Here is a 17,449-nt window from a genome sequence, read left to right on the forward strand (position 1 = left end):
GCGGCGGGGTGCGCAGGTAAGCGCGCGACGGCGCCGGGAGGGTGGGGCCACGCGCTAAGCCCCGCCCCCGGCCGTTGCGAGGAGCGAGGAGCCGCCCCGATCGCTGCCGCCGCCGCTGCCTCAGGGAGGGCGTCGGGCCCTGGCTCCCCTCAGAGGCTGCCCAGAGGCCCGGCCTCCGCCACCGGGCGCAGGTGGGTTGCCCGAGGGCCGTAGGCGGCGGGTGCCCCTTCCCGGCTCCTTGTTGGGCCTGGTCGCCTCCCGGTTGCCCCGGGGGGCTGGTTGCATCAGCTGGGCTGCCGCCGTGGGGAGGCTCCCTCCGTGGCCGCCCGGGTGCTCCCGTGGTTTGGAGGCGCCTAGAAAGAGCGGCGGCTTCGTGGCCCTGCTTTAAACCCCTCTGGTGACACCGGTGACTGGTGCTGCTGGGGTAGGGGAGAGGCTGGACGTGCTCGTGGGGAGGCCTGAGGATGCCCCGGGCTGGGACTGGCAGCGTTCGGGGTCTCCATCCCTTCGTTGAGCTTCTGGCTCACGGTTTATTCGCACATCAGGCTGCTGCGGCCTCACGGCCTTCCTTTAGCCATGGGGGGTTGTACCATGGTCGCACCGGGCAGCTTTTCTCCTTGTCTTTGGGAAAAATCAACGCATACCGCTTTATTAGTAAACCACTCTGAGAATCCTCTGTGCCTTCCTTCAAAAGTTTAGCCTTTCAACCTTATTTCTGTAGTTGTTTTTTTTCTTTTTTATGTTGTGTGTAAGACTAACTGGTTTTAGAAGATGACATTTTAGTTACCAAAAACTCGATCTTGCATTCAAAATGGCCTTTGGGAAATACCCCTGATTGTTTACTCAAATGACTTTTGAGAAAGTCCCTTTAAACTCTTACTGAAAGTGAAAGTGTCTCAGGAGCAGTTGTGGTGTCGGCTGATGGAAAAGTAAGGCATAAATGTTTTTGCTAAGGATTCCTTTGCAATTTAGTTATGATTAAATAGGAATTTATGATAAATACTAGAAGTGTTACATCTAAAATGATAACTTCGTATTTATGAAAGCAAAATTTCCTCTTTTTTTTAATAGAAGGCTGGAAAGAATAAATTTAATTGGAGACTCCAGTGGTGTTTTCTGTTTTAATAGCATAGTAAGAAATTGCAAACTTTTAAAACTATAAAATCTTTTTGAGAAAAAGATGAATGACCAGTTTATGTATGTCACTTGTATTTACAATTCATATTCTTAAGTGTAGGCTGTGATTTTACACTTTACCTGGATGCCTTAACGCCATGGATAACTTCTTGTTTAAGTTAATATTGAGCACAATTATAGCTATGAAGTGGTTCTTCAGCATAATCTAAAAGTGGAGAAATGATGGTTACAGGTTCTTCATGAGAATTGCTTGGCATGTTTTGGAAAAGGGGAAAAGCTGCATTAATAATGTCAATGCAATCTTTTGAAAATTGAGCATGTTTGTTGCTTTCTGTTTTGTAAATGCTGTGTTTTGCCTTGGCCCTAAAATAATCACACCAACAACATCATCCCAGCAAGAAAAAGAATGCATGCTTGTCTCTCCTAGTTTGGACAGGCACTATGCAAATTATAGCAATCCATCAGGATTGTTAAATCATCTGCTTGCTCAGTTAATCCTTCTAACCTCTCTTTAGAGGAGCCTACTTTCTTTGCAGTGTTCAAAGATTCTTTTTAGCTCACTAATGCTGGAGTTGAAGAAAGAGGAGATGGTAAATTTACCACACATTGAATGTTTGCCTATGGTTTTTTGCTCTCAAATAGTGTTTTTCTGAGCAAGGACCAGTCTTTGAAACTGGAAACATGGATAGAAATGTTTGATTTTCCTTTTCTGTCCCTTTTTCTGCTGTGAGCAATGTGATGATAAACAAGAATGAGTAAATGAAACCACTCTGAAAGAAAAGTGAAACTGATTAATCAAAACTCAGTGCCAAGCTTAGTGCGTACATGCCAACATTTTAAATGCTTTTCTTTATAAATTAAAGGACATTATCTCCCATATGATTACCACGGTTCCAGAGCCAAAAGTCTCCCATGCTTTAATATGTACATAGATTTTATTTGATTTTTCTTCTGTTGAGTTTACTGCATCTGCCTTTGCTTGCCCTCTCGCTGCCTTCTCTATTTCTTGGTTTGTGTTTTTTCAGGAGCATGTTGATTCAGTGGTTGCAACTTTCTCTGAGCTGAATGAGAATAACTGTTGGTGATGAATTCAGCCTAAACTCTTAACCTCACTGTCATCTCCTCAGTGATGTATACTTTAATGCCTGGTGCAAATTTACAGTACACTTCATTTCTGACTTCAGCCTCTGCACTTAAGTTGCTTGTGCACCATGTGTCCTTTCTAGCTTTGCGGTGGGAGTGGGAAGAGTGTCTCTTGGACTATGAAAAGTGACACCCTACGATGTCGTGGTTGTGATACCAGAATTTTACAGTAGCATTTTGTGATACTGTTAAACTTGTTTGCTTGACAAATGGTTGAGATTGGGAGAAGGGAGGCATAGATCACAACAACCCCATGCTGTGCTACAGGCTTGGGGAGGAGAGGCTGGACGAGCCAGCAGTGTGCCCAGGTGGCCAAGGAGGCCAACAGCATCCTCGCTTGTATCAGAGACAGAATGGCCAGTGGGGCTAGGGAATGGATTGTCCACCCTCTGCTTGGCACTGGTGAGGCCCCACCTCGAGTGCTGTGCCCAGTTTTGGGCCCCTCACTATGGGAAAGACATTGAGGTGCTGGAGTGTGTCCAGAGAAGGTCAACAAAGCTGGTGAGGGAGATGGGGAACAAGCCTTGTGAGGAGAGGCTGAGGGAGCTGGGGGTGTTCAGCCTGGAGAAAAAGAGGCTGAGGGGAGACCTTCTCACTCTCTACAACTCCCTGAAAGGAGGGTGTAGCAAGGAGGGGTTGGACTCTTCTCCCAAGTAACAGGCCATAGCACAAGAGGCAACAAGTTGCACCAGGGGAGGTTTAGATTGGGTATTGGGAAAAATATCTTCACTGAAAGGGTTGTCAACATTACAACAGGCTGCCCAGGAAGTGGTTGAGTCGCTGTTCCTGGACGTGTTTAAAAGCCATGTAGATGTGGTGCTGAAGTACATGGTTTAGTGGTGGACTTGGCAGTTATAGGTTTACAGTTGGACTTGATGATCTTAAAGGTCTTTTCCAGCCTAAAGAATTCTGGGGTTCTGTTGTCCAGTCTTGGCTCTGTGCTCTAGCTGATCTCACTTTGCTGGAGGGATGTGCACTTTATCTCATGCTCTCTCACGATGGAGCTTGTGGTTCTGAGGTGTTCTCTCTTTACACCTCTTTTCTGCCCTCCCAAATAGGTTAATAATTCGTGCACAGAATGCATTTTATACTCAACTTTTTTGCAGAATTCCAAAACGTCACTTAGACTTCTTGAAAAAGCACAATATCTTAGTATAGGAAAGCTGCATTAAAAGATTGATTATTTTTCTTTCTTTTTCCTTCCGATTTTGTTTTAAAAGAATGGCACAAAAGAAGTATTTAATAGCAAAACTGACAAGTTGCTTAAGAGAAGACAAAATCCAGCTATGGAAGCCACCATATACAAATGAAAAAAAAGAAGCTGGTAAAGAGATAAAGGTAAATATTCTCTCTGAGTTGAGGTTGTATGTCTTCCATGTCTACTGCTGGTACATTTTCCTGGTCTTTCTTGCTGTTTTCTTAGGAGCTTGTACAAAAATATTCATCCAAGCTGAATATCAATGAGAATGATACAGAGAATATGCTTGAAGAAATACGGTGTAAAGCAATTGAGCGCGGAACAGGAAATGAAAATTTTAAAGTGACTGGGATTGCGAGACTTGAGATATATCTGCCTCGTAGAAAAGTAAGTGACATTGCAGAAAAGTCAGGATAAGTAGCTTTACTTTGATGGCCTTTTGAGTTCTAGATATGTATCTAATGCAAATATTTTCACTTATTCAACTTTTTCAGGTATATAAAATGGGGGGGGTTACTGAGGTATATTTCAGCTTCCCGGGTATATGGGAATATCATGGCAAAGGAATGTAGTATTGGAAGATCAGTAATTCTCTTCCCTTTAGGGTGTAATGAGACATTTTCTTTCAATTAAGAAAAGTAAATTAGATTTAAGTGTCTAGTTCAGTTTGATTCCTTCTGACATGACTGCAGTAAAGAGCAGGTGTATTTCTTCAGCTGTAGAATACCTAAAGCTGAATTAGCATATGAATATCGCTATATTACCACAGCTTTTGTTTAAATGACAGCTTTAATTTAAAAAAAAAAAATCTCTTTACGTGCAATAAGCAACTTGAACTTGGTGTCATCTCAGGCCATGTATAGCTGATGACATTGAAAAGATCTCCATTAGCTTTTAACCGTGGTATGTGGCAATGTTCTTACACTGATGACATTATCCAGCTCAGGCAGGTAACTAAACTTTAAAATAGGTATGTCCAGTGTCTGAACTTGGAAGTGAGAAGCACTAGGCCGTGTATAGCTGATGACATTGAAAAGATGTCTGTTAGCTTTTAACCGTGGCATGTGGCAATGTTCTTACAGTGATGACGTTACCCAGCTCAGGCAGGTAACTAAACTTACTTTAAAATAGGTATATCCAGTGTCTGAACTTGGAAGTGAGAAGCACGATTTCCTGTTGTGGTGGTACTTGTGTGTTCTTTTCTAATTCTCCTAAAGGCTCCTAAAAGCTTCACAAAGCTTCTCTCCTTCTAAGTCTCCTTTCTAAGGCTCCTAAAAGCTTCACAAAGAACTGAATTAAGTCTTGCCCTTTTCAAGCCAGGCTTCAACCTCTAGTTTCATGCATATAATATGCCAGAATAATGATGTGAATCTCTTAACTGGCAATATTTCCACCTTAAAACCAGTCTCTAGCAAGCACAACAGTTATCTCCAATCACTTTGTAGTTTTGATCATGTGCAGGAGCAGCATCATCCCCAATGCTGTATTTCTTCATCCACACTGATAACAGCGAAGGAGAGCTTCTTTATTTAGGGGCACTTAAGGGTTGTAGTCTTCTTACCAGCAACAGAAGTGAATGTTCACTCTGGAAAAGGGCAGTAGTGGGGGCTTTTTTCTGAAGGAGATCTTAGATAGTAACCTGTGCTTCAGAAAGATTTTATTTTTTATTTGATATAGAGTACTTGTAAAAATGCAACACGCAGTCATAGTTGTTCTTTCTCTTGTAGTGAAAAATAATAACCAGGGAATATGATGGGCTAAAGGGTAGAGGGTGTTAAGTGATTGCCATGCAGTTAAATAGTTTCATAATTTCTCTTTACAATGCTGCAGGGCATAAGGGAATTAATTAATTTAAAATTCCAGTTTATCTAATGTGGGACCAGAGACACTAATAGGAATTAATCATAATTTAGCCAGTCACAGGTGAGTGGCATAATTACAAAGCAGAGTTAAGATTGGAAGTGCATAATTAAATTAGTCAGTTTAAATTGTTTGGTTCTGAATTTAGATTTATCAAATTCGGAATCTTCTGCTGTGAAACGCTTATTTTTAGCACTGTATAGGAAGAACAAGAGTCCCTACACTGAAATGACTAATATGTATGCCCAACCATAACCCTGTTAACATGATTATTATTTGAAAAAGAAATTGTTGTTGTTGTATAACAATTAATAAAATGTCCAAAGTATCTTGATATAATGTTTTTTTTCCTTTCCTCCTCCTTTTTCCCACCCAATATAATTACTACAGAGCAGAAAAATCCCACTGGAAACCAACCTGTTCATCACAGGCAAGGAGCTCAGATCACAGTAAGTGTAATCACCCTTGGCTCTTCTCTAATGAGGTAACATAATATCATACAATACTAAAAAAAGATGAACAGAGCACTGTTTGTTAGATTAAGCTTTTTTTTTTTTTAGCATATGTGTGTGTTCTATATGTCTGAACAGGATGTCCAGTGTCCCTGTGGGGAAGTTCTTCATGTGAGAACCCGTGGTTTAACAGATGGAGAACAGGAAAGTTGCAGCTGTGGGAGAAGGTAGTTCTCTGCTAATCCCCAGCGAGTACCTGAGAAGGCAGTAGTGGCCGGTGTTCCAAATCTGAACTAGGCAGCTCTTCTGAACAGTGAACATTAGCTTCTTTTGTCTTTTTAAGCCTAATAAAATGAGATTATTTTCTGTGTGTTTTGCTTTTTCCCTTTCTGTATCCCAGATTTTCCCTGTACAAAGCTTTCTGATGATGTTATTTTAGCAACCTTTTATAGCAAAGGTTTTAAGCCAGTAACAAGCATACTCATTTTTAAGTTTTATTGCTATTCTGACACAAATATTGTATAGCCTTAGAAATTTATATTCATGGATGAAATGATTTATTCCACAGGATAGCACAGGAACATGCATTAAAAGAAAATGCTATCAAAATAATCATAAATAAGAAGCAGCTTGACCTGGGTATGTATCTCTAGTTGTATGACAATATTCTAGTTTCTGATTCTTAGAAGAAATATCTCTTGCCACTCTCTTAATTTCAGAAATTCCCAAGGAATAATGGTTATATTTGTAAGATTCTGCTTTACAAGAAATGTAATAAATTATAATGATAAAAAATGTTAGAATTAGAGCAATTATAGGAATCCTGTAATAAATGTTGCAAATACATATTTTATTTTTTTTTCAATGTTGAAACACTGAAAATGCACGTTCAAGAGAAACCCTAAATGTCCTCAAAAACCATATTGTATAGCAGCACATTCAAAACCTAATGTAGTGCTTTACACATGTTCAACTTGTCAGTCATGGTGTGGGAAGTGATGACAACGTGTTTCTCTTTAATTGATGGCCTAAACATCCATCTGATATATTTATTTTCCTTTGAATATGTCAGAATTAGAGCCGTGGAATTGACAATAGGAACTTGGATTCAGTTCCCAGTTCCTCTGTCCTGTTGTGGTGTATAATAACGCTGGACATGTTGGTCTGGTTTTTGCCTGAAGATCAATTAATTGAAATAAGCTCACATTTTTTGAATGTTTTGAGAAAAAACAAGTAAAGGCACATAGCAATCATTTTAAAAGCACTTTTTAGATGCAAGTCTAATTCTGATTTCTGAGTTTCTGCTGAATGTGTCAGTAATTGGCAGAGGTTTTGATTGATTTCTTGAGTGTAGTAATTACTGTAGTTCTTCAGTACAGTACGAGTAAGGCACGGGGCTGTTCAGGTTGGTTTCTTTGTGGGTGTTGTTCTCCCCCCAATGGCAGCACAATGTAAAGTGGTCTCTCTTCACAAATAGGGTATTTAGATTGTATTCATCACACTCTTATTTTGCAGGCAAAACCCTTGGAGACCAGGGTGTAACACACAATGCAAAAGTGATGGTCCTTCAGCTGGAACAGAGTGATGAGGAAACTAAAAGAAAAGTTCAGGAAGAAGAACTTCAACGCAAGAAAGAAAAAGAAATAAATGACAAGATGCAAAGAACTAAGAAGGGTTTGGAAATTCTAGCAGAGAGAGGTAAAGGGGGTTGTTGGACTGCTTGTTTTTTGTGGGGGGAAGATGGGCGTTCATTAATTCTTGTGCATCAAAAATTATCTTCTACGTGGGCTTTCAACATAAGGCTGTCTGTACCATGGCTGGATTTCAATTTATACTTTTCTAGGTTTCTACCTACTCGAAAACTGGATTTTAAGTTGACTAGACTTCCTCTTCGACTCTTCTTACACAACTAGAATGCTAGAAAACACTGAGAAGGATATAATATGAATCAATTATTTAATAGACACTTGACGGTTAAAGGATTGATGACTTTTGAGGACAGGCTTTAAATTCATTGTAGATATAAGCACAGTGGAATAATGTATTATAAGTCATTACATACTTTTTTTTGTAGTTTATCTCAGATGTGGCTGTGTGTAACCATGGTTTCACTGTGCAGAACAGCTCACTTGTTCTCATCTGTAAGGTGGCTGTTCTGTTCTCATTTCATTTGATGTGGATTGCTGGCAACTGTGGATTAAGTTGCAGGGATATAGTCAATTTAACAGTAATCATTTTTCAAAATGAGGTTTTGTTTGTGAATTGCATTTCTAGTTGGCGAGTTTAAAGCACTTCTCTATTTTATTGTTTCAAAAATCCATAAGCAAGAAAATGCGAAAGCGAATATGTAATGCATTCCTGCCAAATGCAAAAATACCTGAACAAAGCTTCTTTTAATGGTCAGTGACAGCCTGTTTCTTAGTATAATATCAGGTTTTGAACAAATGAAAGAAGTGATTCCTTTTATGGATTTAAGGGGTAATTTAGACACCCACCCCAGCCCTTGAATCCTGTATAGGGCCTCTTCAAGTTATTTACCACTAACTGTCAGTTATAGCACGATGCCAGAGTACAGAGTGGAGTCCATAATGGGATCACTTCTGTGAAGTGTAGAAAGGATTAACAACCCTTTTGTTTCATCTGAGAAAAATTGCAGGGCAGAAGCTTTAAATCTCAGCAAATTCCTGTTTAACTGTCTTTTGTTTACAAGAAAAGCATCTTTTAATTTTAAATCATATGTAATTGAGAACAAAATTGATAGTTTTGTTATAAGCAATAAAGACATGGGAAAAGGAAAATACTGAGCTTTATCAGCTGTGTTAAGCTGTTGGGGTTTTTTTAATATTCTATGCTTTATTTGATAAAGGATTTCAAATGTTATATCATGTAAATCTTTTTTTCAGTTTTATCAGCTGTGTTCAGCTGATGGGTTTTTTTAATATTCTATGCTTTATTTGATAAAGGATTTCAAATGTTATATCATGTAAAATGTAGGTGGTTTGTCTTCTGCAAAAAATTGTTTATAATTCATGTAACTTTTAATGTTGCATCTACATTTTGGGATGAACGGGGCCTTTTCCTTTAGTGACCTTTTTAAAGGTCCCTCATGTCTGTGTGATCAGGGCTGTTGCTGGTAGGTATGTCCAAAAAACACAGATTCAGCCTTTATTTGTAATTCTGATTTTTTTTGTTGTTATTTGTTTACTTTTCTGTTTAACCATGTACTCACTGCCATCTTATAACAGCAGAGTTACTCCGTACAAGGTGGTACTTACAGTTTCAAGTGGTTTTTTTCTTGTCTTTCAGAGGAGTACTTGGATCCAGATTCTGCTCCATATCTAGATATCGCTAATCAGACTGGAAGGTCAATCCAGATTCCTCCTCAAGCTAAAAAAGTAGGTAAAAGTAACTTACAAGGCTACTAAGGTGGCTTTTTAAAGCTTGATTTGTGAAGCATTTCAAATATGGGATTGGAATACAGTCAGACTTTTTGAGATATAACCTTGCGTCCAGCAGATGTTTGCTTAATAGAAATAATTTGAAATAAAATTGAAGTAGATCTCTACAACTGGGAATAATTCAGTCATCTGGAGACAGACCTCTGCTGATCTCATTGCAGGTCTAATCTTACACTCACCCCTGTGTGGTCCATATCTTATTTATATGTTTTAAGATGAGCTTTAACTTTGTTGTATCCTAACACCTGTTTTAAATTTTGGGTGTCCTAGAATGACAGGGAAATAACTTGTTCATTAGGCTTCACTTTCAGTTGGAAACTCATTGGGTCTCTCAAAATTGGACTCTTTTAAAATACTTTTGAGATTCTTGAATGGTGAACAAATTTAAGTTTGAGAGGGTTCACAGGGCAAACAAAGTTCCACATTTTCATCTGAAAATACCTTTGTTTGAGTGCACGGTTTGAATTACGGTAGGAGTGCCATACCTGATGTTGGCTGCTGAAGCAGAAGAATAGTGATAGATCCTATGTTTTGATATTGCTGGATTTTCAGAAGATAAATAAAAAGCTTTACAAATACTTGGAATTGCACCCAATAACAAAAAAAAAAAAAGCCCCACCTCTGGAAGAAATGAGCAGGCTCCAGCATGTACTAACTACTGCCTTGGCCTCTTCAGAGGCATACAGTGTTTTCTGCATCATCTGGAGTTTCTGGGTGATTGGAATAACAACTGTCCACTCTCACAATGCATGCTGTTCTGATGAAGTGCTGAGAGTAGTAATTAACCTGAAGAGTTAAAGCATCAAATATTCAAGTGCACAAGATTTCACCAGTATTGAATGTGGGTCAAAGGAAATATTGCAGGTTGTTTCTAGCTAGAAATATTATTTCCATGTGTCATACTGCAGCAACTAGAGTGTTTTCTGGCCGCATTCAAAATTTAATTTTCAGTTCTCAGGTTTTGTAGGAGGTGAATGGTTAGATTTTACAAGATAGTTGTAATAGCAAAACAAGACAGAGTTGATGCTGTTGGGAAGTATAGCACCCAGAAAAATGCTTAGCTCTTCATCCCTCATAATTGAAAATCTATCTAGGGTTGCATTTTTAAAATGAACTTGGTGGAACATTTCAGGTGTCAGTAACATTGCTGACAATAGACAATATTTTAACATTAGCAGGTGAGAAAAATACGAAGTGATGTGAAATAGTACTGCTTGTATAGAACTGATACAATGGTATTTTTCTAGGAAGAACAAGGGCTCTTAATGGACTATCTAAATGCTTCTTTTTAGTTATGGAAGTGAGTTGGGGCGATGCAAGAAAAGTCTCTGTTTTTTTCCATAGGCACTTGTGCTGGCAATGGGTTATCATGAGAAGGGCAGAGCATTAATGAAGAAGAAAGAATATGAAATAGCACTGCCATATTTGTTGGATGCTGATAAACACTTCTGGTAAGAACTGTTTTGAGTCCTTGTTTCTCTCTTCCCCTTACTGTCAGCTAAAGACAGGAGCAGCTTTACCTCTACCTGTGCATGTAAATCAGGGCCTGTTTTGCCAAGGATTGCTTCACACCCCTCTGCAGATGGGAAGCAGCAGACAAGTGCTCTGACTTGCAGTGACAGGTGGCTTCATGTAAAACAGCTGAAACAGATACTGCCACTGGGCAATTTAATCTTTCATATCAACATAAACAGAAACTGTCAATATTCGTGCACTGGGCTATAAATTGCATTAGCTTGAGGGACAGTTGTGGATACTTGTTCACAATTGCTCCTGTGAAGTCATACTGTCTTGTAAAAGGTGGAGCACATAGCTGAGGCTGGTGACCGTGCCAGGGTTTCTGCAGGTAAACTAGTTTCCTGTCAGCAGTCAGAGCCCTAAATTGCCCTTGTGAGATCCCCAAAAGTAATACTGGCCCCATCTGTTTCTCATTTGTGTGTGTGTGTAAGAAAACTGTCACAGACCTCAGCTTGTTCACCTGCACAAAGGAAGACAAGTTGATCTCTGTCCTCTCAAAGATTACACCAGGTTTAATTCCATTCTGCTTTTAAAGAGATGCTGTCCTAAGTAGTAACAAAATGAGTTGTGATTACTGCGATTCTTTCAGATGTAGTGCTATCATTAGTGCCCCACCTATTAGTGAATGTGATGGGAGATCAGTACTTTATTAAAATCCCACTGATTTCAGTTTGCGACCTCAAAGATGAAGTGTGTGCTTTCTCAAATATGTGAGTATGCATACTTCCAGCTTGTTGTTTCATTAGTGTTTAAAAAGTGTGGGGGGAAAAAAATAAACAACCCTTCCTAGAAAACCAATAATTGTTTTATTTTCCAGTGAGTGTAGCACAGAACTGCTGAACACCGTTGATAATTACGCGGTCCTGCAGCTGGATATAGTTTGGTGCTACTTCCGCCTGGAGCAGCTGGACTGCCTGGATGATGCAGAGAACAAGCTGTCCACAGCACGTAGATGCTTCCAGAGGTGCTATGGGGAGAACCACGAGAGACTTATTGATATCAAAGTATGCTGGGTTTGATTTTCATTAGGGTGGTGGGTGTTTTTTTTCCCTACATGTATTCAGCCATTGTTCACGTATTACGAGACTGACTCAAAGTTTAAAGTTTTGTCGTGTCCACGCAGCCTGTAATCTGGTGAAAGCATTGGACCTGGCACAACAGTCGTGGCAAACATGTGGTTAGATGCTCAGGCATCATCAGTGTTTCAGATGTAACACTTCAGCTGCACGCTGAGTGTCACATATTACTGTCTGCATCGTCTTTAAATATGTAAAGTGTTTTATTGATAACGTATTGATGTTCTACCATATGCTTTTACCCACATGCCCCTCTGCTCCTCCTTGTTTAAACAATTCTTTAGGGAAGCTATGGTCGTGAGAAGGTTTTATTTCTACGGCTTTACCTCCTTCAAGGGATAGGACACTATCACAGTGGCAGAGAAAAGGAGGCTGCTGAGTATATTCAGAAGGTAAGAGATCATTAGATAAAAATTCCCCGTTCTTCACACTGCTCCAGTGTTTAGGTTCTGTCTTGCAACTTCTCCCTGTTCTTTGCTTCTTTAGAAAAATTGGGAGACTTTTTTGTTTGTTTGTATGTTGGCAAAGTGTAAGTAGTATCGTTGTGTTCTTTTTCTATACAGGCATCTCATTTATATGAAGAGCTGTCCATAGATCCTGATAAAGTTTCTCGCCTCTCGCTTCTGGGATTCTCGGAGCAGGAAGCTCGCCTTGCCCTGCGAGCGTGCCATGGGAATGTGGAGCACGCTGCCAACCTCATCACCAACAGGAGAGAGGTATGGGGCAGTGAAAGCACTAAATGAAGGATCACATTCATTGGAGTGTCCTTAAGATCATGTTTTGTCTGACTAGTGCAACATTAAGGACTTTGATTATTATTTGATTGACACAGTGAGTGTAACTAACGGTTTGACATCTGTTGCCACAAACATCTGAAACCAAAACTTAATCCAAACAAGGGAAGCTCTGTACCAAAACAGGTGGGATGAGGGAGCCAATGGCCTGTGGTTGTACCACAGAAGAGCACAGGAAGGCTTTGCACCAATGTTTGCTAGTCAGCAATGTTCCACACGGGAACAAAACCACCACGATCAAGCTGTCGCTCCTGGGCTTGGCTGGTCTGAAAGACAAGAGGCTTCACAACAAAGTGCTGTGAGGGTAACTGTCAAGCTACACCATATTATGGACTTGGAAGATCCAGAAGGATAGAAGGATTTGTGGGGTTTTTTGTGCTGAAGTGAAGGCAGTGTTGTCCAGATCTGAAGTGCCTGAAGTTACATTTGGTAAGCTGAGGTGGCACTTGCAGACTCCTGACGGTGAGATGTGGGTGGAAAAGTCAAATGGCTGAGAGAAGGGCTGAACAGAACTCCTTGGCTACGTGCCTGGTTCTGACTGTGTGTCCTTGGCAAGTCCTGTCTGTGGGCCCATCTGCCAAATGGGTTTATCACTTACCACACAGGGCCTGTAATAGCTGTGACAGGGACTGCAGGGTGGAAGTATGGCAGCAGTCTGGCTCACGGAGATGCAACTGTATTTAGTAACCAGCGTCTGGCAGCACAGTGTATTTAAAAAAAAAAAAATAAAATCCCTTTTCCTCAAGAGATTCAAACTCCAAGAAGGAAATCCAAGAAACCCTATATGCACAGGGGAAGGCTGAAGCGTTCCCATGCATGGTGAGCTTTGTAATGGCTGTGTTCTTGCAGGAGAAGGCACAGATAAGGAGGGAGGAGAGAGCTAAAAGGCGGCAACGACGGGAAGACATAAACACCTTGAAAAGTATGGGCTATTCAGAGAGAGCTGCTCAAGTAGCTCTTCATAATACACAAGGAAACCTGGACCGAGCTTTTCAGGTAAGTAATTTTCAAGAATAGTACTTTTGTACAAAAAAAAAAAAACACCCAAAACTTGTTTGCTTTTTTTATTTATTGCATAGCAGACCCTTATTTTCTGTAGTCTGTATTCGTTAGTTCATAGCTACCTTTCCTGAAATGTAATGACTGAACTTCCACTTCCTGACTCAGTGAACCAATATAATTTAAGTTGGCTGAGGTTTGCTTATGTTAACTATTGGGTTACTACATATCCATACCCAGGACTATTTTATTTCTGTTGCTCTATCCTGATCCCTCTCTTTTCTTTATTGTAGTTTATTCTTGACAACCCTGAGTTGTTGTTGGAAGACGATGATGATGATGATTCTGTGGCCATGGACCAGTTTCAGGTTTCCCAGGAAAGTATTGATCAAGTAAGTTAGACCTTTTGCTTTCTTAGGAGTTGGTTGTCTTGTTTCTGAACTCTGCCTTCCTTAAGCAAAGCTGTACAACCTTTCTGTGACCCGTGTCACTCCAGCTTGTCACACTTTCCCCTGTCTGGCATCTGTTCTTCAGGGTGAAGTCACACTCAGGCTGAAGTGTAATCCCTGTGTACTTCCTGCCCGTGACACCAGCCTGTCATGCCCAGATTTAGAGGGAAGTCTCTGCATTCACATGCCCTATCCCAAAAAAGAGAGCAAATGAGAGATTAATTTGTCTCTCACCATTGCAGTGCACGTCTCATCATAGGCTGTCAGAAAAGCTCTTCAGTGATTAGTGTGGCTACGTAATCAGTGTCAGAAAGGCAAGAAAACTGTATTGCTTAGAAGTAGTAAATAGCACATGCCCACTCCTGATACGCTGGAGTGCCTTGAAGTTTCCTTTGAAAACAAAAAAAGAATTGGTCTCATGTTAAACAAGAGGCTCTTGATTCTGCTCAACATCCCCATTCCTTTAATAGGTCACTGCCCGGTTGTTAACTGTTCCAGTAAAGCAGAGTCAGTGTCCTGGAATTCCTGGCATGCAGCGCTTTCCTCTGGGCGAGGGGAATGACTGTCAGATGCAGAGTCAGATTCCTGTCAGATTCTGGTGCTGAATGAGCTTGGATTTCTCCAGATTTTTCATAATTATTATTATTATTTTCCTCCTCCCGGTGCTGATGTATATGGGTTTCAGCCGTGAATCAGCAGAGCAAGCTTTAAAGGTCTTTAAAGGCAACATCCACTTGGCTTCCCAGACCCTTGCTCATTACGGGGGAGTTCTTCCTGCCTCCCTGCAGCTCTCCCCGGAGGCCTCCAGCCCATCGGAAGAATCAGCTTCATCAAAAGACTCACCAACAGAGTCTGCAGGTGAGAACGCTGTGTAGAGCAGGCAGAGGGGAGGGGAGGGGGAGGCTGTTCTTCTGGCTCTTGTACAAAACAGCTAAATATTGGTAGAGGGCCTTGAGTAACACCCCAGACTGCTTTTAGTAGTGACATGGTTATAGAAAAGGCATTCATTAGCCCAGAGAAGCTGCAGCCCCTGCAGTCCCTGAGAGCCATGTGTGGAACCACGAGGGATACGCATCAGAGGGACACAGCCCAGAAGGAAGGGGTGACCTCCAGAGGGGTCCTGAGAAGGGTGAAGAGGACATGGCTGCTGAGCAGGCTGTGGCTTTGACACACGAGGCTGGAGGCCGTGGGTGTCTGTGTCACTTCCCCAGTGAGGAACACGTGGCCCTCTCTAGCCCACAAGCAATTCTGGCTTCTCCCGACTAACAGTACCCTCTCACACCAGATCTCTTTAAAAACAAATTAACTGCTCCCTGCCTGTGCTCTTCAGAGAGCAAGTACCCAGTTGCTGGAGCATCTTCCCTGCACCTACCACTGATAATGATGACTTTTTGCCTTGCTGATACCTGGGTTCTGACAGTGAGGAAGTTCACTCCAAACCTCTGCTGTACACTCAGCTGACTTGACCACGTACTCCTTCCTCGCGGCCTTTACGGGGTAGAACTGTAATTGATACTCTCTGTTTAGCAAAGAGGAAACTTGCTCATAGTCTCTCTCTTCCGCTGTTTGTCAGAGCTGTGCTGAGCCCTGTTCTACCACTTGGGGCTTTCTGGCAGCTTTAAATAATAGGAAAAAAATTGCTGTCCTTTGGAGAGAGACATTTGAACCGAGGTAGTTTGAATTCACTGCTGCTTTTCTTTCTTGGAAGGTTCTTCCAGTTCACCCACAGATGAAGACATGGAGACTGATGCAGTCAATGAAATCCTAGAGGATATTCCTGAGCATGAAGAGGATTATCTGGATTTAACACTGGAGGAAGAGGAACAGATCATTCACGAATACTTATCCTATATACAAGTACCGCAGCATTAAATCCCATTACATCTACTTCAGTTATATGTACTTACCTTGACAAATTGAGTTGGGATTATAAATGCACCTTCAGCTTCTCTCTTACTAAATGCCTTGACTTCAGTTCAACTATAGGTGGAACACTTAATTCCTGCTTATTTATAAATCTGCTTAAAGCCTACATTTGTGATACATTGTAATTTATTGTCATAGCAGAAAAATAGAAACATTTATTTTCCGAAGAAAATTTAATAGAACTAAACTATATTTTTATTGTGAAATAAGTTAATTCATTTAGTATTCAAGTAAAGAAGCGTTTCTATGCTACTTTAGAATACCAGCTTTAAAAAAAAAAAAAGTGAGTTTGTAAATCAGAAACCTAGCTCATGGGGTTATAGAGGTATTCACTTACATACATGTCTCGTAGAAATCTTTCAGAAGAAAAGGAGAAGAGTTTGTATCTGTTGTGCATGGATTTCTACTGTGTTCTGCTTGTCCCTTCATGCAGGTGTTACACAGGCAATAAACCTAACTACGTGCTCATTCTGCTCTTACTGAGAGTCTTTCTTCTGTGCTTTGGCTTTAAAAGCCTGTAGGAAAGACCCGGCAGGGCCCTGTCCTCTCAGACCCCAGTGAAAAAAAAGGTATTTCCTTTTATAACCAAATAACCAATTTCCCTGGGCAGCTCCTTGAAACCTCCTGTAGGTGGGTGGCTTAAGACTGATGGATTTCATGGGGACTGAGCTTTTTCGTTCATCAGTTGTTGAACAAATCTTGGCTCAGGCACTGTCTTGTAGTTGTACCCAGCTTCGGTGTTCTGGAGAAATATTTGGGGAGGAGGGAGGGGTTAGTGTGTTTTATAACATCCCCTTCTCTGCTGGGAACAGAAGTTCCCCTGATTGTCAGCTTTTCTTAAAAATCTGTGTATTATTTCCTTGCCATGGCGGCAGTCTGACGGCAGAGGGCGCTCCAGCCCCGTCTGCTCCCGGCGCGGTGGGCGCAGGGGAAGGGGCAGAGATCCCAGCTCGGAGACCCCAGCCCAGAGATCCCAGCTCGGAGACCCCAGCCCAGAGCTAGGCTCCGCCGCCGCCGGAGAGGGGACCTTCCCTCTGGAGACCCAGCACGTACCATGGGGAATTTGGGCTTCAACTTAGTCAGGGTGAGCACCATCTCAGCCCTTGGCCTGCAAAATACCTGCCCCGCTCCACTGCGTGGACTTCACAGGCTGCACAAGTGCGTTTTCTTTTTCCCTGGCTCCCTTATCCCAGGACAGCAAAAGGCAGGGAGTGATTATACTGTTAAGGAATTACTTGTAGTTCTGCATCTGGAGTTCTGTGTCCAGTTCTGGGCTCCCCAGTTCAAGAAGGACAGGGAACTGCTGGAGAGGGGACAGCAGAGGGCTGCAAAGATGATGAGGGGCCTGGAGCATCTCCCTTATGCCAAGAGGCTGAGGGACTTGGGTCTTTTTGGTCTGGAGAAGAGAAGGCTGAGGGGGGATCTGATCAATGCCTGAA

General features: G+C 41.5%; 1 protein-coding gene across 2 annotated transcripts; it reads left to right on the top strand.

Annotated features, from left to right (window-relative positions):
- Positions 1 to 6: 6 nt before the first annotated feature.
- On the top strand, positions 7 to 16,489 carry NUB1 (negative regulator of ubiquitin-like proteins 1). 2 transcript variants are annotated; one of them, XM_014945169.1, is made up of 15 exons: positions 7 to 16; positions 3,501 to 3,618; positions 3,704 to 3,865; positions 5,729 to 5,787; positions 6,359 to 6,429; positions 7,306 to 7,488; positions 9,097 to 9,185; positions 10,593 to 10,699; positions 11,584 to 11,770; positions 12,127 to 12,234; positions 12,406 to 12,558; positions 13,486 to 13,632; positions 13,929 to 14,027; positions 14,750 to 14,942; positions 15,793 to 16,489. In XM_014945169.1, the coding sequence occupies exons 2-15, from the start codon at positions 3,502 to 3,504 to the stop codon at positions 15,954 to 15,956; spliced, it is 1,839 nt and encodes a 612-aa protein (XP_014800655.1). In that variant the 5' UTR covers positions 7 to 16; position 3,501; the 3' UTR covers positions 15,957 to 16,489. The 2 variants fall into 2 exon arrangements, with proteins under 2 accessions (XP_014800655.1, XP_014800654.1); XM_014945168.1 differs by lacking the exon at positions 7 to 16 and adding an exon at positions 39 to 191.
- Positions 16,490 to 17,449: the final 960 nt, after the last annotated feature.

This window comes from Calidris pugnax, unplaced genomic scaffold (assembly GCF_001431845.1).
Source record: "Calidris pugnax isolate Ruff unplaced genomic scaffold, ASM143184v1 scaffold54, whole genome shotgun sequence".
Classification (NCBI taxonomy): Eukaryota; Metazoa; Chordata; class Aves; order Charadriiformes; family Scolopacidae; genus Calidris; species Calidris pugnax.